A 27,455-nucleotide genomic window follows, 5' to 3' on the forward strand; every position below is an offset into this window, starting at 1 on the left:
GTGTATCCTGAGGTTCATAAAAAAAAAAACAAACCCAAACAAATAAAAAGGATAGTAGTAATTCATTACTGTTAACCTTTATATTGATTTAGTGCTATAAAACATATATTATTAATCAGAGAAGCACAGAAGAAAACACCAAAACCCAAACCCAAAAATAAATATATTAGTGAAGAAAATCCCACATTAGATGGAACATTAAATTTAACAAATCTAATCAACATTTCTTTTTCTAAATCATGAATGTAATAATTGAAAATCTAATTCTTCCCTAAGGGCCATAAGTAATTCCATTAGGAAGCTGTTATATACCACTTAAGGAAGTTTGTGTGATGCCTATGAAATGGTAGCTATAGTACCAGAAACTCAGCTATCAACAAGTAACTTATTAAAATGTCCAAAATTTAAATGTTGGTTCTTTCATCTTATTTTAAAGGATAAGTTTGAACTCCCTTGCTATTACAACTTTTAAAATCAAATTACATCTCCAATGCCATGAAAAATAACATACAAAGAGAAAAATACTGGCAGATAATAAAGAGTGAACAATGAGTAGGACAGTCTCCCATCAGGACCAGATTTCATAGAATAGTGGTCATTTCCACCTGCTAATTTACTTTAATGGTTATATTGTTATTTATGCATTATATTTTTATGTTTGTCATTTATGCATTTATACAGTATTATTGAGAATAAGCCTCACTGAATGCCTTGCAAAATCTCCAAGTGACTAAGAATTCTAAGAATTGCAAAGTCAAATCTTTTAAATAATCCGATTTTGGCCAAAACTGGTACAAAAAAGAAATTATATTTCACCTGTTATGATAATGTCTTAGGACAAGACTAATCATGATCCTCCAAATTTATTCAGAGCTTTATGGAAAACATATGATAAAATGTGCTAAAAACAAACAAGCAACTGCATGTTTTCATTGATTGGAGCATAACATATTATTATCTTCAATATTTTTTCCCAAGTTGAAGGAATGTCCCAGATTACCAAAAAAACTTATCGAATTTATGACTCCACTTTATCAAAGTCTTCTGGCAAACATTACAGTTATAGATGTTTTTCTTGGTGTTTCTGTAGAGTTGCTTTAACTTAGAATAGCAAAACATACTTTAAGATATCCTGATCTCTGTTTAAATGATTGGATTTTTGAGGCTATGAAAGCAATAAAAAGTGGATTTTATATATATATATATATACACACATACATTATATATTTTATATATATATATCTATAACCCTGACAAGAGGAAGCAACACAGCCTAGTGAGGTAACTCATTATGTCTTGTGACAGAAAATGGTGCCTAAGAGGAACAGAAGCAAGTGAGACCCCTGCTAATGATCCCTTGTTAAGCACCACCCTTTTCCCTGTGGTCAGTCCTTGCAGAAGTCTACTACCTGAAATCATGTTTCCTTTTCTAACTGGTTCATGATGTCTGGCAAGCTAGTAGGCATGTAGTTTTTGCTAAATGCTCCATTTTTGCTTTTTCCTATTTTTTTCACCCCACCTGGAATACTCTGCCTAGCTCTGGGGGCTGCCAACCTAAGGAGAGCACAGATGTGTCTGAAAAAGTCCAGAGAAGGGCCTTGAAGATGATTGGAGAGCTGAAGTACCTCTCCTATAAAAACAGACTGACGCCTTCAGTACCCAAAGGGGCTACAAGAAACCTGAGTAGGATCTTTCCCAAGGTGTTGTGATAGAGCAGGGCATAATGGCTTTAAACTGGAAGAGGAGAAATTAGGAAGAATTCCCTGCTGTGAGTGTGCTGAAGCACTGGAGTTAAGTCCAGTGTTTGCCCAGAGGAGCTGTGGATGCCCACCTCAGAAAGTGTTCAAGGCCATGTTGGATGTGGCCAGGTTGAGCAGCCTGGTCTAATGGGTGCTGGTGGTAAAGGGTTAGAAATTTTATTTCTCTTAAAAGTAACATTGTATAAAAGCAATAAAATATGTTGGGGAAGTTCTTTTTATTAAATTCAGAAGAAAAAAAATTACTTAATGAAGTTTTTAACATTAACATCGTGAACCATTTCTTTCTCATTTTCACAGTGGCTTGTAAGTGATTGGGTTTTGGCACCAGTATATTAATGCAATAATATTGTCAGCTTAGTCAATTGGTATTTTTCCTACACAGAAAAAATCACATATAAATTACGTATAAATAAAATATCCCATAACGCTTTTATTTGAAAGATTCTAACCTTTTGAAGCTGATGATTAAAGATAAAATTCCCTTTGCTGTTTTTAAAGCTGGTGCTTGCCATTTATGTCATGCAGGTTAACTTTCTTGTCATTTTTAGGGGTACACCTAATGTCTTATGTCTTTAAAATATGTAAAATTTCTCTGTCTTATTTTCCTTTTAGGGATATACAGCTAGAGATGTTGTCTCATCAGCATAATATTGATTGTTTAATTGAAAAAAAAATCAAAAATAAATTAATTTAGTCTTAGTTTCATCTAAGTTTCATCTATATTTTATAATGAAAATAATAAAATAATTTCTAGCTTTCGTAGACCTACAACACACCTTGTCTGGATGACATACAAAGTGCCTTTTTTCCAACCTGGAAATGAAACTTGAGATAATTTCAGTAAGGAGGGAATGTAAAAGGGGATCTTTGTTTGAAGATGTTCAGGAGCAGTTATGGAAAGATGTCCCCAAAAGTCCACCCGTACAGGGATAAGTACACATGTACAGGTTTTTGGAAATTAGCATAATTGATAAAAAGCACCAATTAGGAGGACAAGTGGTGATGCAATTCCAAGCCCCTCCTCTGGGGCCACCCTTCAGCACTGGTTGTGCTCTGTCCATGGGAATGTGTCTCAAAGAGTTGTTCTCAGCCCTGGCTCCCAGGTAGAGCCAAAATCGCACTGGGACCTTGTACCTCCCAGGGCTTGGAGCTCTGGAATTTGTTTTGTCTTTCTGCTGAGGGAAAGGCCACGGAGAAGTACTGGGAAAAGTAGCTACTAATACAATAGGTGACAGAGTTACAAATATGTGTGGAATAATACAAAGAACATATAAAAGAAAAATGGCAAAAAACCAAACGGCATCACTTTAGAAGTGGAGATTGTACCATATCTGTAGAATACTGTACTGGGACAGGTGGGAATTAAGGATTGAATTAAGGTTCTTCAGAGGAGCCCATATGATGCTGTGGTTTGTGCCTATATCTAACGTAGTGTTGACAACAGACTGATATTTTGATTGTTGCTGAACTGTGCTTACACAGATCCAAGGTTTTTATTTTTCCCATGCTACCCAGAGACAGTAAGTTGGAGGCTGACAAGAGTTTGGGAGGGTGAGCAAAAACCAGGACAGTGGGCCCACACTGACCAAGCAGATGTCCCATGCTGTATGATCACACAGAGGACACAATGCCAGAGGAAGAAGTGGGATGGGTCTGACTTCCAACTAGCTGTTGTTCAGAGACTGGCAAGGCTTCACTCTGCTTTTGGGAGGTGTCAAATGTTGACCTTTCCTTTAGTTACTTTTTTTCTGTTTCTTTCACTTATAAGAAAGAGTGTAAAACTGCATTAGTGCTTCATAGGTAGTCAGGGCATATTTTTCTTGTTAAATGCCTTTGGATTTGACCATCTAGATCAGTGATTATGAAATATTTTCAAATCATAGGCTGATGACACCAGATATTTATTAGTCCCTCCTGTAACAAGCACATTTTTTATTTTCCTGGCAATAACATTCCCAGAGCAATTAATTGATTTTAGCTTGATATAATTTGCTGTTAATCAAGCTGTTAAAGTGTATTCAACAGTAATCTTTTTTATTGAACCTGCTGTTTTATTGATTGTATATCAGGTTTAACTTGTGAATATTTGGTTAAATGGTAGGTAAGAAGGCAGTAGATTGGTGAATGTGCTCTGAAATATTTGATGCTGTCATTGTTATTTACCATATTTTAAAAAAATATTTACATTCTTAATGATTGGCAAAAGCTTCCTATAGATTTATGTGCTACTCATCATGAATAATAACAATAGAATTGAATAGTGTGAATATCTTAAATCTCTAATATTTCAGATAACATTCATTGGCCTAGCTTTATTGCACAATAGCTTCAGAGCATTTTGCAATGCACAAGGCAAATTTAAGAGCAGTTTAATGTACTAATTTCAATTAGATTCCTTAAAACATTTCATTGTAGAATATCATAATGGCTTGACTGAAGGAACCTGTTGATCTCCATGGTGTTCTGATAAATTTATTTTAAGAAGCTTTTCACTGTTTAGAAATACGCATAAAAGTAGGTTTTAAATCTTGTTAGAATGTATCCTCTTTTCTCATTCTTTTACTGCTAAGTGTTCTTATGCACATTTATTATCCAGAACATTTTCAAAAATTTCAGATTAGATGTTTTCCTGAATTGTAAAAAAATAGATTTTAAGTTTCACTACTAAATCAATATAGAAACAAATAGTATTCTCATCTCACCATCTCTGACCTATTCTTTTGTACTGCATGTAGTAATATGAATTTCTTTCTAAACAGACAGATTTATGTTTTACATTCCCAATAGAAGTAATTGAAAAGAATCCATCAAGGCAGAATCAGAAGAGACTGTTTTCTTAAGCCCAAGCTAGAAAATTGAATTAAAAGCATCACTGTCCTTTATATTTTAACATAATCTATACACTCACATAAAAACTGTAAGCTGAGTTATCTTCAGTGCTTGTTTTTCTTCACTTACCATAATCTGAGTTAAAATCTAAATGAGTGTTATTTGCAGCTGGATATGGTAAATAGCCATAGCATGCAGAAATTCTCTTTTGTGATCACTGCTTCAGAATCACACACTATCCTACTTCTTTGGCAATGCACCTGCAAATTTCAAACCAATCTGCAGCTGGAGGAAAGGCGTTGTTGTTTTGCTTTCAGGATGAAGAAATCTCTGTGTAACATTATTTCTGCACACACCCATACATAGCCAGTCAACAGTCCTCTCGTTTGTTTCAGTCTCTAGGCAGAAATTTCAGGTGCAGCTGTGATGCTTACTCAACTTTGCATGGCCAGTCATGCTGCAGGAGTTTGGGGTTTTTTCTGCTAAATCTGTGCCAAGACACCAGCACTCTATCTTGCATTCCACCAGTTTTTCAGTAATGTTTACATCATACTGTTTATAGACATAGAGTCAAAAAACCAAAAAATGTATAGTTATGTTGATTCCAACCAAGATATCATCCAGCCAAACATCCTGGCTCCTAACCCTGTTGGGGATATTGGGGATGTTCGGGAATGGTTAGGGAAGGGCAAGCATAGGACAAACTTATATGATAATTCCTTCTAATGCTTCTCTATTCTCCAACTATTTATATTTTAGGGTCTTTCTGAACCAACTGTAGTCTCTATGTTTTCAATAATCCCCAGTGAATTTTACTTGACATTTGAACTGGTCCACTTTTACAGTAGTAAATATGATAGGTACAGACAAAATCTATTAGAAAATATGAAGGCTCTGCTTTATGCTTGCCATTTGCTTTGAAAAGGCCCTACTCTGGTATTTCACAAATGTAAACAAAAAAGACATGATTGTTCTCCAAAGCACAGTCTCCAGTATCTTATTTATATTGCTTATGTCATAGTTCTGATCAGTAGCTATACAAATCAATCTGTGTATGTCGCCTGATAAACAAACTGCACCAGGCTATTGGACAGCAGTCATGAAAAGGCATAAAGACAAAAGAAATGTGAACTCAGAAAATGCATCAGAGGCTTAAGAAAGAAGACTTAAATAGATCAAAATTCACTAACTTGTTGATTTTCTGCAGATTTCCTGGTGATTAATTTTTCGTTGTGACATCTTGGCTGTTTAATGTTTCTTACTAAGTTTGGCATTATTTTTTTGTCTGAAGGCTGTGTCTCAGAACTTAAACATTTTGCTTTTAAGAAAATCTGTGAAGGGCAGAAGTTGAAGGAAAAGTACTTAATTTACAAAGAAAAGTATGTTTCATTTCAAGATATACTTTTATAAGTACCTATTAAAATTCATGATGGAATCAAGTTTAATCTTTCATTATTTATATTTCCCTTCTTAAATATAAAAAAAAATCAAATATGATTGATTCAATTTTTGATTTTATTTAAATCTGAGAGTCAGTGCAGCTTACGAGTACCAAAATGTATTTGTAAGTTTTGATGCTATTTTGAGCCAGTAATATAACACCAGCTTTCACCAAGACAACCTCATCTGTTTGAACTGGGAAACAGTCCCCCAACTTGGGGGTTGGAAGGGAGGGAGTGAGAGGGGAAAGGCACAAACTAGCAGAGGAATATTCACAGTTGAAATTTAGGCTTTCAGACAGCTATCAAATTGATTTGATATGTATTAGACCTACGGGGCCAAAATATGAAGATAAAGAATGGACTTTTCCTGCAGTGATGCAATATTGGGTATTACAGTGTGCAAAATGTCAAAGAGAAGTTGTGTAATTTATTTTTTAAAATAATGAGAAAGTAGATAATATAAATTTTAATATATAAATTTTTATATAAATTAATATAATTTATATAATAAATTTAATATAATATATTAAGATATTATATATTAATATATAAATTTATATAATTTATATAATTTAATATATTTATATATAAATATATAAATTTTAAAATGAAAGTTACTGCAAGATTGAAGTTATCTTGGTGATTTTATTTATCTGTAAGGGTAAAATCATAGTTCTCAGATCATAATTTACAATCTTTAACATAATGGTGTTTAGGGGGTTTTCTCCATTGCCTTTATTTCTTCCTAAATCTGTGTATGTTAAATTGAAGTCTTGTGGTTGGGAAAATATGGTTTTTATCCTGACCATGTTTACACTAGTGTTTTAATTCAGATCAAGAGTGTATTTCCACAGAAAATCTCAGTACTGTCACCACTCCTTGCATATTGTTTCTCATTGCAGAGAGTTTCTTATGCTTGGGCCCTTCCAGGTGAGCCTCAGCTGGAAGATGTCCTGCCCCTTATGCACTGTGGCCATGAGAAGTCATTCATTCAGCCCATGGGCCAGACAATAGCTTGATCATGGTAAACTGAAGTACATGAAATGTGTACAGTGGACAGGCATTCCACCCGTTCTCTTTAGACTGACTCTTGAAGGTCTGCCAGCCATACTAGGGATGTGTAGGGATGGCCTCAAACCACTAGACAAGGCTGGAACTGAATAAAATTAGACCCTTTGGATGGATTTATTGATATTCTTCTCTTCTACTTGTCCCAGTGGGTGTCTGCATAAGTTTTTAGTGGTAATGGGGAAATATCACCACTAGTATGTTGAGGCTTAGTATCTCAGTATGATTTCTGTAGCATATGGGAAAACCAACCCTAAAGATACAGCCAGGGATTTCTTTTTGTCTAAGTGGGATCTAAGGGAGCCTTGTGTGTAGCTTTGTGTATTCACTGTGTTATCAAAACAGTGCAAATGACAGCATGTAACTTTTGAGTATGTGCATTTTAAAGGTTGTTGAAAAGGAAAATTCCCAGTAATTTCCATTTGCAATCTTTTTCTCCTTGACTATTTCTATCTAGTAGTTTAAAATGAAAGAATTTTTCTTGAATGCTTTCCTTCACAGAGTCAGAGAAAAATAACAGTTATTTCAGGAACTTCAGTTTAAAGAAGCATTTTTTTCCTCTTCACCAAAATAATATAGAAAAAAAACAAAAAACTCTTAGGGTTGTGTATTTCTGGACAAATAGTTACTATATGCCTGAATTTCCTCAAATAGCTTTGAAAAAAATATTTTGATCTGGTACTCAGAGCATGAAAGAAAGTATATCCTTGGCAAGAAAAGACAGATTTATGAATTCAGTTTGTGTAATGTGGGGCTGACTCTTTACCATGGTGATTAGTTTTTAAATTAAGAAAACTTGTTCTTGCAATTAATGAGAATCAGCAGACAACTGTGGAAACAAAAAAAAAATCTTCGTCTTTTGAACATTATATATTCATTGACTGCAGTTTTATCAAGTTCACCTTTTAGAACATTTGGTAAGAATTCAAAATTAAGAAGTTCAAACAGCTTTAGTTTGATGCTGCTAGTAGAACTAAAACAGGTTTAGGCTCTGAATATTAATTAACATCTTGCTTTAAAGGTTACAACACTCGCTTTATCCAATGAATGTCATAGTTCTGATTGAATAAAGCCTTAATTATAGAGTATTATAGAATATTCCAGTGAGCTACAGCAACAAAGCCAGCAAGTGGGTTATTCTTTCTTTGACAGGCTTATAAAGATAATACAGGCATGGGAAAAAAAGAGAAAAACACATCTGTTAAAAAAATAGAGACAATTATGGATTAAGAGTGTTCATTTTTTTTCTCCATCTGCACAGAAAAGAAAAAAAAAAGGTTGCTGCCATTCTTATGACATGCTTTCCATTAGTAGAGACTTTTTAAATGAAAAAGCTTTATCATGTTATTTAGCAATATGGATATGATTTGTATTCTGCTTCCTCCATTATGTGAATACCTTCCATCATGTGTATTTTCATTTTTCCTACAAACAAAAAAATTATTACAGCCAGTGCAGAGATCTGTTCCCCTTTACCAAAGCCTGGGAAATGTACTGCAAAGTCTTTTTTCCCCTAGGGACCTAAGACTCACCTTCCAGCCAGGAGCATGGAAGTCTTGTTACAGCAGGCTCGCAAGGTTTATGACAACAGACTTTCATTTCCAACTGCACCAGTCTGTAGATATCCTGTGTCCGGGGCCCCCATTCTAGCAAATTTTTCTCAACTGATAATTAGCTGGAAGAAACCTGCCAAGTGATGTCTTTGTTTTGTCTTTGATAGCCATCACTGGAGCCTAAATCAGTAATGTCCATCTGAAAACTTCCATATGCTGTAAGGTATTTCTAATTGACTTCTGACTTTGCAGTTGTCTAACAGGAAAAGGTCTGTGGGAGTTAAAGAGAGGACTGTGAGTACATGGCTCAATGTGGTAATTTGGACATAGCACAAGGTCTTAACTGTGGATGATAGGCAGCAGGGATAACTGCAATGTTTCACCTTAGCTGGTTTCAAAAAACCAAAATTAATCTCTGTCCTAATCTTATGGTCATTTTGTTCTCAGTTGCAAGACAAGCAGCAAACGTCATGCTTTTTTTTCTAGAATCTGATAACCACAGTATAGGAACAAAAAACAGCAGCACAGGTTTTCTTGCAATTTCCAAAGAGAAAGACAAGACTTGATTTGTTCAGATAAAATCTCCCCACCAAAGGCTATATTGCCATGGATTTACCTGCTATCTTCCTAATAAATATCCTCTGTGAAATTGAAGTGTAATTTTTTTTTTTCTAGGTATTTTCATATTCCTTTTTCTATTTATTTCAGCCTTCTTTTTTTCTGTTTTGGAGTACATTTATCCATATCACAAGTACAGAAAATTAAAGAGCTATGTAGCTCAGGAGAATTTTGGTGAGAAGTATTTTAATTAATGTGTTAGGGAGAGTTGTTCTCAGTCATAGACTGGCTCACATCTTTGCCCAAAAACGATTTTCTAAGATTTTTTACCCAACTCACATCCAGTTATAAAATGTTTAAAATTGTCTTTCTGTATTGTTGCATTGTTACAGAAATATTTAAATAAGGAAATAGTGATTCTTGATAAATGGGATCTCTGAAGTAGGGAAAAACAAACTTAAGGTAAACAGCACACAGAATGAGTTTTCTCTGCTTGCTCAGGAGGCATTTAACTAGGACTGTGACCTTTACAAAGAGGAAGAAAAAAAAAATGCACAGAAGATGAAAAGATGGGAAGATATGTTGTGAATATGTAGATACCCTGTAGCTAACTCTGTATCTGGTGAACTAAAATTATGGGGTTTTGCCTTATAGGTTTTTTAAGTACTGGGGACCAAGCTGCAAAAGGCAATTATGGATTGCTTGACCAAATCCAAGCTTTACGTTGGATTGAAGAAAATATTGGATCTTTTGGAGGAGACCCGAAGAGAGTTACTATTTTTGGATCTGGGGCAGGAGCTTCCTGTGTCAGTCTCCTGACACTCTCCCACTATTCAGAAGGTAACAATCCTCCAGGCAAAGGTGTTTTTTGTTTGTTTTTTTTTAATGTTAAAACCTAGTGAAAGTGCAAAATGAGGCAGGCTGAATTAGAATTACACGAGGTCCATAATTTTTGTAAAATACCTACTAAATAGAATTCTGGATTTGTATTAGTCAACATAAATATGTTTTATAAGGAAAAGTAAATGCTATTACAGCATAAATCTCATGCAACAAATGCCATGGGCAATATATTTTTTCTAGCCTTATCAACAGATTCCACTGGCTTTTCTATCAAAGAATTTGCCCTAATTAAAATGGAAAAGAGCAATGACCTTTTTGATTTTTTTGTACACTCTTGGCTGCACTTCCAACATATATGTAGATGTTTTCCTTAGTAAAAACATAACTAAGCCTTATTAAAAACTGTGTTTAACTCTCCACAAATGCTGTGTGATCCCACACAGTGTTCTTCAGATTTTGGTAAGTGAGCTGTGGGATTTCTACCCTCAGCACCTCACTCTCCAAAAAACCCCAAACCCAAACTCCAAGAATGTACAGCACCAGTACTGAATTATAAATATTACTGGTGATAAGACCAAATCTACAAAGACTTGATAAAAGACAACACCAAAATATCTATTGTATTTATTAATCCATGCCATTTCTATCACAGCAATAAAACAGACAGAAATTTGTAACAGATAAGCTGTAGCCAGAAGTTATAGCAGGGATATAGCTATAAATTAATTTTGAAAGCTAGAACCTAAATTTGATAGCACACCTAATTTTGAAATACACAGTTATGCTTCACCATTCAGTCTATTAATACAAATAAAATTTCAGTGTATAACTGTTGAGCAAGCCATGCCAAAATCAAGCAGATGGAATCATGAAAAACTTAAATGATTAAATAATTGAAATTTTTTTAGTGTGTGCATTTAGTTATCATCCTCAAATATATATCAACAAAAACCCCACTTGCTTTTCTAGCTTTTACTGTCTTTTGCATTTTGAGAACATGATGGTAGAAACCATGTGCAGAAGACACCCAAGTATTTCAGTTTAAATATAAAATAGGCCATTTGAGTGGTTATACCAGAAAAAAAACACAGATGGGGCAGATTCACCAGTAAGCTCCCTTTGCCTTTCAGTGCTTTAAGCAAAGAAGCTCTTCAGGTTGGGTTTTCATTTTCCTTTATATTAGTGTAAATAAAACAACCAGAAAGAACCATTGAATATCATCTTACGCTCTTGCAAAACAATTTAAATACATTTTAATTCAACATATAAGCAGGATTACACACACACACACACACACACTTCAATATATAGGCAGTACTAATATATACACACAATAATAATTTAAAAATTAAATGGTAATAAAAAATATCAGAATAGAAGATTCAAACATATGAAATTGCTTTTAATAGAGCCGATTTTTTCAAGTTAGTATGATGCATGGCTTTTGTGAAGGAAACGAGAACGTGTAATTTTCATTTGACCTCTAAACTACTGAAAGGCACATTTTTGAGTGTCATTTACATGGCAAAGAGCATATAATTGCCTTTAACTGCCAGTCCTTCAAAGAAATTTTCAGAGGACTACCAATGTGGTAAAGCCAGAGGACTTCCATCAAAGACACAAGAAAACTGCAGTACAGGAATGAGCTTTGTTCTTGAAACAATAACCTGAAACCTTCATGCTTTTTGTGTGTGAGCATCAAGAACATGAGAGATTTTAATTAGTAGCCTATTTGACATAGCATAAAAAGGGAGCAGTGAGTAGGATCTATGGAAATTGATTCCAAATTTCATTGTATGCATCCTTTAGGGATTCTATAATCAAAGTTTTGTTTCCTTAGTAAGAAATACTTTTCATTTTTTAAAAATATATATATATATATTATTTTTTTAAATATCTAATTGGATCTGTATTTAAACAATTTGCACCTGCAGGTTTGTTCCAAAAGGCAATCATACAGAGTGGAACAGCCCTGTCCAGCTGGGCAGTGAACTATCAGCCTGCCAAGTACACTCGGATATTGGCAGATAAAGTGGGCTGCGACATGCTGGATACCACTGATTTGGTTGAATGTCTGCGGAATAAGAATTACAAAGAACTCATTCAACAGACTATCACTCCAGCCACGTACCACATTGCCTTTGGGCCTGTGATAGATGGAGACGTGATTCCAGATGACCCTCAGATTCTAATGGAGCAAGGGGAATTCCTTAACTATGATATAATGCTGGGTGTGAATCAAGGGGAAGGTTTGAAATTTGTGGATGGCATTGTAGACAATGAAGATGGTGTTTCTCCCAATGATTTTGACTTTTCTGTCTCCAATTTTGTGGACAATCTATATGGTTATCCAGAAGGGAAGGACACACTGCGAGAGACTATTAAATTCATGTATACTGACTGGGCAGATAAAGAAAATCCCGAAACAAGACGGAAGACCCTGGTTGCTCTTTTTACAGACCACCAGTGGGTTGCTCCAGCTGTTGCCACGGCTGACCTGCATGCCCAGTATGGATCTCCAACATATTTCTATGCATTTTATCACCATTGCCAAAGTGAAATGAAACCCAGCTGGGCTGATTCAGCTCATGGTGATGAAGTCCCTTATGTGTTTGGGATTCCTATGATTGGTCCCACAGAACTGTTCAACTGCAACTTTTCCAAGAATGATGTCATGCTCAGTGCAGTGGTTATGACATACTGGACTAACTTTGCAAAAACTGGGTAAGTGTGACCCCTAGCATTCATTTTGTTGATAGCATACTTCTAAAATAGTCAGTATCCCATTCCAGTGGCCTCAAAATCTGATTTTGAAGTAGTAGTATAGAAATATTTGTGTTAAGATAGGAAGTAAATGAGACTTATTCATATTTAATAGATTTTTAATTAGTGTATTCCCTCAAACTATTTTCTTTCAGTAGCTCAATGAGAATAATAACACACTGTATTTTTGGTTCAAAAAATAGGACAATTACTAAGACAAAAAGATTGTCTCAGAGAAAAGGTGGTTCACTAAGATACTGAAAAATCAGACGCAACATGTCTGCTACTTGAAGAAGGAACTGCCAGGCAGATAGCACTTATCTGCTATAAAAGAAAGGAAGTTATTGTTTTTCAGTGACCTTCACAGGGATGAGGACTCAGGGAGGAATTAGAACGGAAAGGCAGGCACTGGAAATTTTTTTCCCTCTGAGGGCTATAATGGCAATAATAAGTACTTGACTGGAATGAAGAAGAGACTGGGATATAAATTTTGCTTTGAGAAAGTTAAAAAATTAAATTAATTCTGCTTACAAAACAAAATAAAGACGTCAATATTTTGATGAAATAGAGATGTAAACACCAAGGAAACAACCCTCAAAGCAGCTTAATCTGTGAGCAATATTTATAAATTCTGTTCTCTTCCTATAACATTCATTTAAACAGTATTGCAGTGTTTTTCTTCAGTGGCAAGGGTTTTTTTTGTTAACCTTGAGTCTTCAGTGCTGAATTAAAACAAAGATACTTGTGGCACAAAGGGGCTGTAAATCTTTCCACTGAATGTTTAATGGCAGGATTGGGCTGTGGAAACTGCAGCTTTACTGCACTGCAGTGAACAGTGTGCAGCTATACAAGAAAAACTCAGATGCCTATTGTGAAACTCTCAGAGGCTTTAGCTGCCCTTGTAGCTTTCCATGAATCTAAATGGTGGTTGAGAGAGAGATTTTGCAGTCTTAACAAGAACCTCAAGCATAAATTGAGTAAAAACCAATCAAATGCTTCAGGTCAATGCACAAGAAAAAAAATTTCTTTTGTTGTACTGCATATCAGACAAACAGGTACAAAAGCATGTAGAAACCCTGGAGTTCAGCAACAAAAATGAATGAACTGTGTACTATTTAGATGTATTTGGAAACAAGAAGTTATCAGTACTGGGATGGGCAAACTTTGTGATGAGCTCTTGGTTTATGGACAACCCTGCATGATGGCTGTATCACATGCTCAGAGATGATAATACCATCAGTTTGTCTTTATTTTGGTAGATGAAATGCTATGTATACATAGAGGACTTCAGATCTTTACAAATATGCCTCATTGGAATTAATATGGAGATGAAAGATCTACATGGTCTCACTATTGTTTACAATTACTTTATTACTCTTCTCTGTATATTAAAATTTGTATTTAAGCAGATTTCGAGGCTGACAGGAGCTTCTCACAGTTTCAGCTGCCACCATTACTCATAATTTCAAGCACTTTCCAGCTGTTGCTACTTGAAAACTAAATTCAGCAGGCTATACCCAGTTCTCTGGTTATAAAGCCATTGTCATACTATACCTAAAGGCAAAACCAGGTGCTTTGAGAGAGCCATTAGTAATTTCTGAAACTTTCCTGTTGCTGATGAGACAGGAATGGGGTATATATTCTATTACACTCACTCCCTTACAGGCAGTCTGAAATATCTATCATTAGCAATGGCCTCTAGCTGTAAAATTTCAATTTTCAAAGGAAAGGAAAAGAGCAACACAATGCATATTATCGCGATGGGGTCTTTTCTTTGTTTGGGTGAACAATGATTAATTGTTCTGCATCATACAGGAGAATACTTGGAGGCAAATAATATTTTACGATTACATTTGTTCTGCACCTCTGGTCCCTCAACAGAAAGCCAAAGGTTGCAGCACCTCAAGCCTAGAGCAGTGGGATCTCTCTGTTCTCCACTCTGCTCACTCACCTGGAATCTGGAATCTCTGTACCCGCTCAGGTCCTTCAATTCTCAAGATGAGTGATACAGTTCAAAACTGCATTACTGGGGGCTCTGCTTTGGTTTTTTCCCCACCCTATATTTAATTGATAATTTCCCATCCTTTTTATGATAGTTCTTGTCTTGCATTGTACTTGTACCCATGGCAACACATATAAAATCTTTTAATGGAAAGATTTAATTCTTTCACATTTCCCTGTAGGTAAGATTTGAACATTAGAACTGCAGATATGTTTATTTATTTTTAATGTGTTTGAGACTTTTCCAATCTCTATGACTCTCCTACAGAGGCTGCATCCAGGTACTTGTGAAATTATGGCTCAGATGGTGCATCATTCAGATGGACTTTGCTAGGCATTTAATGACAGGCCATCCATTGCTAGAAAGCATACGCTGTTTAATGGGCTTACTGCCAAGGCTGGGTTTGCAGGGCAGGTCAATCTTGTAAAATCAGTAGGTGAAAGACACAGCACAGGGCACAGTGCTTTTATTGTATTTAACTTGGAAATTTAACTTAACTGAAACTAGCAAATAGGAGGTGACAAAGTGTTTAATGGCAAATAGTTTGTGCTTAAAATGGATACCTGGAAGCGGCATTTTGCTAATCCTCTACCTATGACTCTTTTCTTTATTATGATGGTGATTATTATTAAGAGTTTTTCACTTAGCCTTTTCAAAACTGTTTCAAAAATGCCTTAGAAATAGGAAAATAATTTATTACAAAGTTTGAGATTGGGATACAAAAATGACATGAAAATACAGTTTTGAACTCCTCAATGCACAGAATTATATGTGAGAGCTTCATTAAGAGGTGCATTTGGAGCTTCAGTCTGCTGCCAGTAGTGCCATCCTAACTGTAATGGCAGTTTTGTATGCCAAGTTCTGTTTGTTAGGACCATGTTACATCCTTTGCAGACACATCAGCAGGGGAAGAGTGAACAACATGAGGGGTTGTGTGCCAGTCCTTCATAGATACTTTGCCAGCTATGCTCGTGTGAAGGATTTGAAGTTTCACACGGTAGATACAAAGCCATACTCTCATTAGAGACATATATTAGGTTTCTAAAAATTGTCCTGGTTTTGAGGAATTACAGTATTCTACTTTTTCTCCTGTTCATTCAGCTCTACCTGTGTTGGTATTGGGAAAGAGAAAGATCTAGAGGATATATCCTTTTTTTCTTTGTATTTTAGGTAAATAGTACAGAATTATTTTGGTATCATTGATTCTGAAGCACAGATCTGAGTTATTAAAAATGTCTGTGTTTTGTATGCAGTTTGGTTTTCTAATGGAAAACCTGATTAAACTTGCAATTATTAAAGTGTAGTTTCAAATAAATTCTCAGGCAACTCTTTTATGAGGCTGTTGCATTTTTTATTTTATTTTTTTTTGATGTTTTCATCTGAAGAAATAACTGTTTCCGATGGCAAAACAAAACAGTGTAGTTATGGTTTGTGTTCCTCAGCTGTTATAAGGAGCCCTTAGCTGACAGGGAGCATGGCAACAGTGGGACCTGGTGATAATTGAGGAGAGGAGGTAAGGGAACACGTGCCGGTGTACCAGTCCTTCAAGCAGGAATGGCTGTGGCATTATTAGTGTTGTGACAGCGTGAAAAGAACCAACAGAAGAATAAAGTAAAGCCAGTTTTTCTCTCTCTTCCTTTTTTTTTTTTTATCATACAGAGAAAAGAGTACTACTGAAAGAAAATAAAATATCTAGGGGCCTTTCATAGGGTTGGAAACACAGATTATGTAACTGTGGAGACTTTTTGCTCTCCAGTGACGATAGAGAAAAACACAAAATTTAAAACATTTCAAATACATTAATGTAACAATTCCACTGTCCTGAGTGATAGTCAACGCTGTGGCAGAAGTAGTTAGAACACAAATGGTGTTTCACCATCTTATAAGAAATTTGGGATGCGAGAAAACTTCTTAATTCACTATTCTTCCCATGAAAATACAATCAGATATGAAATACCCAGTTCCTTTATTTACCCTCCAGGTCAGCTACTAATCTACCTTGTGAACAGGAGTGTGTGTTGCTCTTCAGTCAACACCAACAATTGCAGGCATATTTACTTAATATGAACTGAGAAAAAATTGATGTTTTGATTTTATGTCTCTAGCTCATGAGATGTGAATTCAATGACAATATACAAAAATATCTTAAGTTATACAAAATTAGTGCAGACTGAAAGTGAGAGGAAAAAGGAGACAGGTGAAATGGGATTATTCTGCGCATTAACAAAAATATACCTTAGAGAAGTTATCGTGTTCTGTCATATGGAAAAAAAATGCTGGCATTTCATGATGGAGACATTTTTTGATGGATAAGCTGTTTGAATTCTAAAGGTGATAAAAATAAGTAATGAGATAGAAAAATAAATAACAATAGTCATCAATGTTGTTATAGTAGTCGGATGAAGAAAAGAAAAAGCCTCCCTACCAACTGACAAATGGGGAAACAAGAAATCTCCTCCCCATGAGAGCCAATACTGTAAGAAGTATAGAACTGGAAATATATTGTCCAGATTATACTGTTATCATCACGATTGCAGTGGATTTTTAAAGGAAGGTTTCCTGGCAATCTTTGTTATGAAATTACATACTTGAGCCTCAAGAACATCAAGAAACACAAAGGAATTGTGAGAGTCTTAACAGGCAGGGAAAAATTTGAAATTAAAGTAACAGATCAAGAATTTTGTTGGACAGATGATTTGATAGGAGAAATGATTGTCTGTACATCTGTGTTTTATGCCTAACAATAAAACAGGAAAATGGTTCATAGTAAGATAAGCTGCCCAACTACTCCAGGAAAAAAACTTAACAAGTTATGAGTTGCAACTTCATGAATTTTCTGCAGTGTACCTAGCAGGATGGCCAAGGGAAATAAAAATTCTCCTGTTTATATCTACTGACTATTTTTGGCAAATAATCATTACTCTATATAACCAAGATCCAAGGCCATTATTAGATCCTTTATTTAGGACTGGACTTAGTTATTCCTGTTTCTTGTAAAAAAACCCCAACATAATTTAGATATCTATCTTCCAAATTCAGAGACCATTTTATTCATTTTTAAATGATCAGCCCTAGAGTTGATGTCAATTGATGGCATCAGTTGATGGCAGAGCTCTGATATCCTTAGCAAAGAAATTACTTGTCTGTAGGGATGGTTGATTTTTTTCTGTTTCTTGTTTCAATGGACAACTTCATGCCCACACAGAGCCATGTAAACAAATATTCAAATACAAGCCCAGACTCATGTAATGTTATTTTCTCTCTTGTGTTTGGAGGAGGCGGCAGCATAATTGGCTGCTTCAATAAATATAGTTAAAATGACAGATGGAAGTAGAGGATGGAAGAGAGGAAAAAGGAGGCTAATATTTACTTGTTTTGCAGGCTTTCTGTAGAGAAAGGGAATCACAGGATACAAAATTTGTAAGGTTCAAAGGGACCACAGTAAGAATGGTAATTTTATAAAAATGTTATTTGCTAAGATAATCATCATCTATGATGATAATAATAATTTTTATATGACCACTAAAAATTTTAAAAGTGCATGTCCAGCTTGATTGCTTTTTAAAGTGAGTTAAGTTCTCAGCTTCTTCATCTCCTATACCATGTATCAACTGCAATTTGTTTACAAAAGCTAACTTAAGGAATCAGTTCTCTCTAGAACCATTCCCAGAGTCTTTTGGAATGTGAATCAGAACAGCAAGGGGGATGGCACAAGTTTGTGTGTCAGCACTCTTGCAGTACTTTGAGTTTCTGAGAAGAAAAGTGTTTTGCATTTAGGCAACCTTTTTGATTTTTAGTTTGCTTTAGAATTTATTTTTTGAACCCCAAAGTTTTTTCAAAGTAGATATACTGAATTGGGCCAATGTTTTTGTGTTTAAATTTTCCAGATCTTTCAGTTTGTTCTCTAATAAAATAAGTAGCTTTATTTCCTTCTTCAGCACATGTTAGACTGCCTCAAAGCAGCAGCATACATCTCTTTCTGTACTGATTGGAAGGGAATATTACTTCTTTAGTTTGAACTGGGATGAACAATTACCAATAAGTTATCTTTTTTTTTTTTCTGAACTAACACAGACTAACACACACTAACATTTGGCTAACTGTTGAAAGAGAGAAGCGGGGGAGAGAGAAAAAGAAAGAAAGAAAGAAAGAGAGAAAGAAAAAGAAAGAAAGAAAGAAAGAAAGAAAGAAAGAAAGAAAGAAAGAAAGAAAGAAAGAAAGAAAGAAAGAAAGAAAGAAAGAAAGAAAGAAAAGAAATGATAGCATTTCAGAACGCCTAGTTTGTATTTGTATATCCTATTGAAATGGGAAGGATGAGATATATTTCAATATTACCAAAAAAAAAAAAAAGTCCACACACTACACCACCCCAAAAAACCTCAAGCACTAAACCCACAAGCATAAGTAAGATAAAATACCAAAAATATATAGAAAATTAATACTTTTCTCAAAAAAAAGGTAAGATACCTTCTTTCAGATAGAAAAGAATACAGGAATCATAAGATTATTAAAGTCAAATTACATGTCTCATTTAGGAACTAAGAAATAGCTCTTTATGTACAGCAAAGGAATGTTAAAGTAGGCTATTAGATCCATGGGCTTTTGAAAATGGAAAAAGAAAAAACATACTTTAAAATCTATAGGGATGTGGTTTGGTATTCCCAGAATATACATAACTGTATATTGGAAGAAAAGAAAAATATTAGAATTGTTTTCACAGGAAATAAACCAATGCATATAAATGAATAACGAGGAGAATGGAGTTATGAGTAATGCACAGGAAATAAATAATGTACTCTCAGTATAATACATTACGAAGTCATAGAAAGCAATCAGTGCTAGAAAAGATGATTCAAATTAATCTGCAACCTACTATTAATATTAGTATTGTAAAAGTAATTTTAACTTTCTGTATTTTTTCATGCTATTTATTTAAATTTAAAATACTAAGGATATGCATACATTAAACACATCTAAATGCTCTTTTTGACATTGGTTTGTCCTTATTCTGAACCTGTAAGAAAAAAATAAATGGTTTACCAATTTTGAAATTATCTCTGACTTGTGTACTATTCTTATTTTACTGCTATTGAAGTACTTTAAAACTGGTTCATCTCAGCTAAAATATTTCTCATCTCAGTTAAGGCCCATTGTCCTTTGGCCACCAAACACAGTAGTTCATAGCAATGATCACATGGAACGTTCAAATAGTCACCTGTTAGTGGAAATGATGGTAAGATTTGTGACACAAAGGTAGTTCAAAGGTTTTTTTCCCCAAATAGATATTTAAATGCAGGAGGACTAATAGCTCAATTAAAAAAAAAAAAAAAGGCAGCAAAGGTTCCCAGGTACATGTATTAGCCCTGGTACTTCAGGTTTTGAAGAGGTTTTTTTCCTTGTACAAGTTGTACATTTTGTGTGTTCACAAGGCTTTCCAATAATGCCATGGGGCTTATATGTCCATATTTACTACTTACAGCAGTGGAAGTGGTATCTTAAATGAGAAAGTTAATGTCAAACCTGGAGAAGGGTTGAACCAACGCATTTACTGTGGGAACAGGCAGTTGGTACTTCTCTGAGATGGTATGTCTGAGACACACTCCTTGGAGAATGGTATTGAATCACAGAACTTCAGATGACCTTTTGGTAACTGGAACACTATGACTGCTGCATGTTCATGTAAAAAAAATATTGTGGTATCTGAGATGCTCTGTAGAGTAAGTAATTTTATTTTGATTATTCATTAATAGCTGTTCTTCAGTTAGGGAGGGTTTTTATCTTCTGCTTTTAGGTTACTGTAAATATTGGATAAACTATAACTGTAAGACTGAGAGGGTTTCATGTTTGTTTGCTTTTGTTTTGTTGTAGATTTTTTTTTGTGGAAATGTTAATGACTGTAAAATTGTCTCTTTTCTTTTTTTTTTTTTTTTTAGAGATCCAAACCAGCCTGTTCCACAGGACACAAAGTTTATCCACACAAAACCCAACCGCTTTGAAGAAGTGGCCTGGTCCAAATACAATCCGAAAGACCAACTTTATTTACATATTGGCCTGAAACCCCGAGTGCGTGATCACTATCGAGCAACCAAAGTTGCTTTCTGGTTGGAACTCGTACCACACCTTCACAACCTGAATGAAATATTTCAGTATGTTTCCACAACAACTAAAGTCCCCCCTCCTGACATGACCTCATTTCCCTACGTGACCCGACGTTCTCCTGGTAAATTATGGCCAGCCACCAAACGCCCAGCAATGACACCTGCCAACAATCCCAAACATTCGAAAGACACCCATAAAACAGCTCCAGAGGATACAACAGTTCTGATAGAAAACAAGAGGGATTACTCCACAGAGCTGAGTGTCACCATTGCTGTGGGGGCCTCCTTGCTGTTCCTCAATATTTTAGCTTTTGCTGCATTGTATTACAAGAAGGACAAACGGCGTCACGAGACTCACAGGCGCCCCAGCCCCCAGAGGAACACCACCAACGACATAGCACACATACAAAATGAGGAGATCATGTCCTTGCAGATGAAGCAGCTAGAACATGACCACGAGTGTGAATCACTGCAGGCCCACGACACACTGAGACTCACCTGTCCGCCTGACTACACGCTCACTTTGAGAAGGTCTCCAGATGACATCCCGCTAATGACACCCAACACCATAACCATGATTCCAAATACATTAACAGGAATGCAGCCTTTGCATACTTTCAACACCTTCAGTGGAGGACAAAACAGTACAAATTTGCCCCATGGACATTCGACCACTAGGGTATAGCTCAGCCCTTCCCCATCTACTCTCACAAGACACTTGGAAGAAAGAAAAAAGGAAAAAAAAAGAAAAAAAAGAAGAGGAAAAAGTTATATACCATCCATTGAACACCTTGTCAAAATCTAAAGTAAAAATAAGTAAAAGAGAAGGACAGTCATTATTTTCTTACTGATCCTTCCCACAGAAACTCACTGATGTTAAAGATCAACTACAAACCCTGTGAAATGTGAAAAGTGTACATTGCTGTTACAATACTGCTTTAAGATCTCAGCCACTTTGATTGAAAGTTGAGGCCAGAAGAAGTAATTTAAAATGGTGTTGTAAGTGTAACAAGCAAAGCAGAGTCTTCTGGAACACAGAGCCAGTGACTGTACAGGTGTTTTGTTTTGGTTTTTTTAAAATAAATAAAATTATAAAAAAGATTCTTTATGTGCCATACCATGGCCGTTGATAAAACAAAGACATCACCATGGGCTTTTACCCAGCATATGAAGCTGTAATTCAGATGGGGAAAATAGAATTTTATTATTAAAAACAAAAATGAAAAAAAAAAAAAAAGAGAAGGACTGACTATGCAGTAAAATACGTATAGTTCTGTGCAAAGAGATGACTTGCCAGCCTGAACTATATTTAAAGAAACTTTGTAAAAATGTACATAGCTGTGAGTTTAAAAACAAACAAAAAAAAGAAGCAGCTTTTATTGATGTTTTCAGTTTGAAAAGAGCTTTTAGAAAGATTGTGCATTCGATTGTGACCTATGTGTATATACATTAGTCATATGACCTCTGTTTCCTCCAACACCAAAGGAGGAATTTCTTCTTAATTACTAGTGGTTAACAAAAACCATGACTTTTTTCTAACATGTTTCATTTATATGAGGCCATAGTGTCATGCAGAGGATACAGTTGTCTGTGTGACCTGCGTATTTTCTCTTACAGGTTACACTAGTGCATGTTAAAGTATTCATAGGAGATTGTTGTTCTTTTCTGAAACATTTTTTCTATAATTTAATTTTGTGTTAGCCTTTGTTAAATTCCAACACAGCAATGGATTGGAAAACAAAGAGAAAAAATACAAAAGAAAATAATTACTATTTTAAGCTTGTTGAACTGAACCAAGAAATATCCAATAATATATATTTGGAGTCCAGTTTGTAGTTCTTGGTTATTGTGATGCATTAAGAAGAGTTTTGTGCCCTGACAAAAGCAATGAAAGCCTGTGTTTTGGTCAGCCTTCTTCAAGGAAAACTAGCTCTATACTCACCAGCAGTTGCAGTAGAATCTCAGCTGAGAAAGCACCTCCTCAGCATTGCTAAACACAATAAAACTACAAGTTGAAATTTGGGAAATGCAGGGTTGGTTGGCTGGCTGTTTTTCAAATTGTTCAGAGTGATGAGTGTGTGAAGAACTTATCAGCCCACTATCTTGTTTTGCGCTTGAGAGTGTACCTGTCAGAAAATTCTTATTTGCTGATTCATTGCACTCAGTCCCACAGTCAGTGAGCATTGTGGAGAGAGAATCAGAGAAATCCTCAGCTGTTCTGCATTTGAATAAAACTGAAAATCCCAGAGATCATCACTCTCAGGAAAGGCAAAATTATGAGCTATTTGTTCCCTTCTTCCTTTCCTTCACTAGAAGAACAGGGGCCAAGCAGAGCTATCAAAGTAACTTTGCAGTTTGTTTCAAACAACTGATTTGAATGTGAAAACCCAGAAAATAGTTTTTGCAGATGAAGATTGCTTTATATTTTGTCTTTGAAAGTTACTCCATCATTGAGAGATAGTAACCAAAGATCTTTGAACAAATTGGTCTGCACTTGAACGTGACTATCCCAGATGTATTTTCTATTATTAATTCACAACTAAACTGCATCGATATCACATGTCCCATAATGATTAACACAAGATGCCTTGTACCTCTTCTTGTTTTCTACACTTTTTTTTTCTAACAAAATACTTTGAAATATTCACCCCTACAAATAAAAGCAAAGCCAAGCTGATTCACTGAGGTCTATTCATCTGCACAGCTCTTTGTTGTAGCAGACAGTAAAACAAATTCTGAAGGAAAGAAATAAAAAGTTAATGACATGATAAAAATGCAACATGTGGCTGATATAATCCTTTATCTGCAGTAAATGTGCTATAAATCTGACCTGGGAGCTCAAGTTGGAATGTGGTGAAGCAGCAACCCCAAAGTACAACTAATAGGAAATGGAAAATTGTTTTGTTTTTTTTTCACTGATCCATCACATAATATATTAATGCTGACTCTATACCAGGCCATTTCCACCAGCTATGTAATGCCTCAGCTGAGATGCAGCAGTTTATAATGCTTAAAAAAAGGTTAAAAAAAAAGTAAAAAAAAAAAAAAGTAAAAAAAAAGGTAATGATGCTTGGCATCATAATCAGTTGGGTATGTTTGTAATGTGAATTACAGTATTTGTTTAGTACTTCCAATTGTCTTCTGCTAGCAATATGTACAGTACTGTGTCAGGCTTGTGACATTTGGGTAAAAAAAGTTCCTGTAAGTGAATGATTTTAGCTTTTAAAAGTTGATTTAATAATTTGATACATCTGGACTGATGTATGATTTATAGAGGGAACAGATTTATAGGGTCTTCATAGAATTCTATAATAATGATATCAAAATATACTTTGAAACTGTAAAAGAAAAACAAAAGTACTTTCCCAGGCTTATATTCTTGTCCTTAAGAGGCACACAGGGTTCAATGGTTTCTTCTGTTATTGTTTTGCAATTTTTTGGTTTTTTTTGCCTTAAGTAATGATAGAAGATATATATGGCTGGACACATATGTATAAACTTTTCAGCAGCATTTTTAATAATAAAATATCACGGTATTTTCTAATGCTTTGTGCAAATAACTACGTGTTCATCCTTTTGTGTAGAAAGTGTTTCAGAGGTATGTTTTCTGCCCCATCTCCATTTCATTATCTACTGTAAACAATGCCTTGATACTCAGTATAAAAATATTAAAGTAACAGAGGTTGCACTTTTAAGTTAGCATTGAGTTTTCATGGCTTTTGCAGTTCTATAAGCCTGCCAGTAATACGAAAGCAACTCAGACAATGAAGATTTAAAAAATGAGCTCCATATATTTATTTATTACTTCTATACACTGCAATTCCCATTGAAGCACTGGTTTAATTGTTTTGCTAGTATTTTCCGAGGCACTGTAAAAAAAGCTTGGGTAAGCAGTTTCCGATATTAATGTATAGCTTAGCAGCTGAAAAATGCAAAAAGATATCTTCCTAGTTATGGATCAACATAATGCAGATAATCTAATATGTCAAGCTCCACAGGTCAATACACTTTATTTTTATATTTTAAATTTAGATTAAAAATGAGTTTTGTTAGAAAAAATATGTAAAAAGTAGCAACATATGTTACGCATATGCGTTTAAGGTATTTACATATGTCGAAAGGATATTAATATCATTCTTCCTTCAAAGGCTAAGAAAGTAAATAATTTGTTCTTTTATGATGTCAGATTCTGTTTATCAACTAGGTTTCCTTTCACTGGAAAGGTACGTAGACACTTAAGTAATTTGAACTGGGTATTGCTTTCTTTCTGTAACTATTCTGGTGAATAGAGATACTAACAATAATATTTGATGAATTTTGAGCATATTAGTGAGAAGAGTATTTGCAAAAATCAAAGTCTTAATTATTCATATCAAAATTTTGATATAAAGAATCAAGCTTCTGAGATAGAAACATGCACCTACTGACCTAATCAAGCAGCTTGAATTTTGAATATTGAACTTGTATATAAAGCTTTTGCAAATAAACTGCAGATTTAGAGTTTTTTTCAGCAAATATGTTTAATTACAGGTACACTTCAAAATTCTACATCTTGCTTTGAGGTAATTCATACACACAAAAAGGGGTTAGAATTGTGTCATTTCTGTGAATTGTTCCCCTTAAATTTCTGGGTGAACTCAATAAATTTTTTTATTTTCAGCTAATCAGTTTCACATTTAAAAAAGAGAACATCTTCAGAACTTTGTTCATGCTAACTTAATACTGTGTTATTTAATTCCTTTACTGCCTGAAATATAAATATGCAGATTAGTATGTTCCTATTTTGTCTTTGCTAAGAGTATTACAATTTAATGGTATTTAATATCACATAAAAATCATATGAAATAATACCATGACAATTATGTGCTTGTCTCAGATTTGTGATTTTACATTTGTATTATTTAATTATTGTCAACTGTTTCTCATATTTTCATCTACAGTTGTTTGGAATCGCAAACCTCATCAGCCTGAATATCTCCGGAGGCTATTAGCAGCTGGTGAAAACTGTGATTTTTATCCCACTAGAAATTATGATATTGTAAATTTAATATCATAATATTTTAAAAGCTTCTCAACCCATCAAATTAGCCTGAAAAGTAAGATATTAAATTAAATTAAATTAAAAAGAAAGAAGGGGTTTGGAAATGTCTAAACATCTTTTTTGAACTCTAGCATAATAAATATTTTACTTTGGGATGAAGATTTGATTCAAGCCATTTTGTTTGGCACTAAGCTCCTCACTGTGTCTTCTAAAAGTTAAATTATGTTTTAAGGAAATTATGCTTTCTTAGACTTTTGTAGCCTACCCAAATTATTTCATCCAATTTTTACCAATGTAAAGAAATTCAGATCACTCAGGGATGATTAAGACACAATCTAGTCACAAAGTCCAAACCAGAGAAGGAGTTTTGTCATAAACCAAGTAAACTGCAGCTCCTCTAAGACATACTAGTAATTAAAGACAATATGCAGAAATATCCCAACAATCCAAATGTAAAATAAGCATCTAATAAATAGGGACATTCCATTGTTATCAGGGGAAAGTTTGCAAATTTTTTTTGCAATACCTATATTTTCCTAACTTTATTTTCCACCCCTTCTCTACATAAAATAACAAAACCTTTTTAGACAGTGCTGTCTCGAATATCCACATACATAAATGAGGAAGAAATAGATGATCTCTTTGTTTTCTCTTCTACATAAAAATCCTCAAGTGCTCAAAGCATAAAATGTTCTTCCTCTAGTGCCTTTTATCAGGACTTCTAGGTTATTTGGGTGATTCAAAGTAGTCCCATTCCAAGGGCTCCAAGTTTAAATAAAAGGGAAAAGCTAGACAAAGGACTGATATATATTGGCTTTGACTTAGGCTACACAGCACAGTTGTATTTCTCTCCAAGAGCCAAAGATGTGGCACAAAAACAGAAGAGAGCTTTATCTATGTTTGGTTTTTTAAATACTGCATTTATAGAGACCACTTTTTTTCAAGGTTTTGGCATCTGATATCTTGCTTTTTGCTGTACCTAACTCAAAACTCTCACTCATTTCATGTCCTGTCATATCTTTTATCTCTTTTACATCAGATACTTTCTGAGAGATGCAGATATGTTTTCATGTGTGGTTTTTTTTCTGTCACAACATTTGTTTTCAGACTTGTTCCATTCTGTGCTGTATGAATTTGAGAGGCCATTTTCATCTGAGATTTTCCTTGCTGCTTTTAGTGTTTAAGAAGTCCTATTGAAAGGGTATTTACATGACAGCATTCCTCATCCTTGAAATGCATCGATCTCTGTGACTGCATTTTGCGCCAGCCTAACAGCTTTGCTTTGACACAGTGTATGTCTTAGTGGGAAGTGCCAGCTTGCAGCCAGCTCTCCTATTACCCTGCAACTTTTATTATTGTTACTATTCACTGTTGGTGTTTGTTTCTTTTCTACATTGATCTTTAATCAAAGGTAAATTAAGTTAGTATGTCATTCTATTCCACAGCAAGATTTCTCAAACCCTACCTTGTTTGTAATTTTTTGTTTAAATACACCTAA

At 34.7% G+C, this 27,455-nt stretch overlaps 1 protein-coding gene across 4 annotated transcripts in view; it reads left to right on the plus strand.

The window, feature by feature from the left end:
* The window catches only part of NLGN4X (neuroligin 4 X-linked), a 161,907-nt gene extending 137,431 nt beyond the window's left edge, over positions 1–24,476 (plus strand). For all 4 annotated transcript variants that reach the window (XM_064407761.1, XM_064407764.1, XM_064407763.1 and 1 more), the window contains 3 exons: positions 9,865–10,050; positions 11,988–12,777; positions 20,752–24,476. In XM_064407761.1, coding sequence (XP_064263831.1) covers positions 9,865–10,050; positions 11,988–12,777; positions 20,752–21,601 — 1,826 coding nt within the window. In that variant the 3' untranslated portion in view covers positions 21,602–24,476. The remainder of the gene's footprint in view (positions 1–9,864; positions 10,051–11,987; positions 12,778–20,751) is intronic.
* The last annotated feature ends 2,979 nt before the right edge of the window (positions 24,477–27,455 follow it).

This window comes from Passer domesticus, chromosome 2, assembly GCF_036417665.1.
Source record: "Passer domesticus isolate bPasDom1 chromosome 2, bPasDom1.hap1, whole genome shotgun sequence".
Taxonomy (NCBI): Eukaryota; Metazoa; Chordata; class Aves; order Passeriformes; family Passeridae; genus Passer; species Passer domesticus.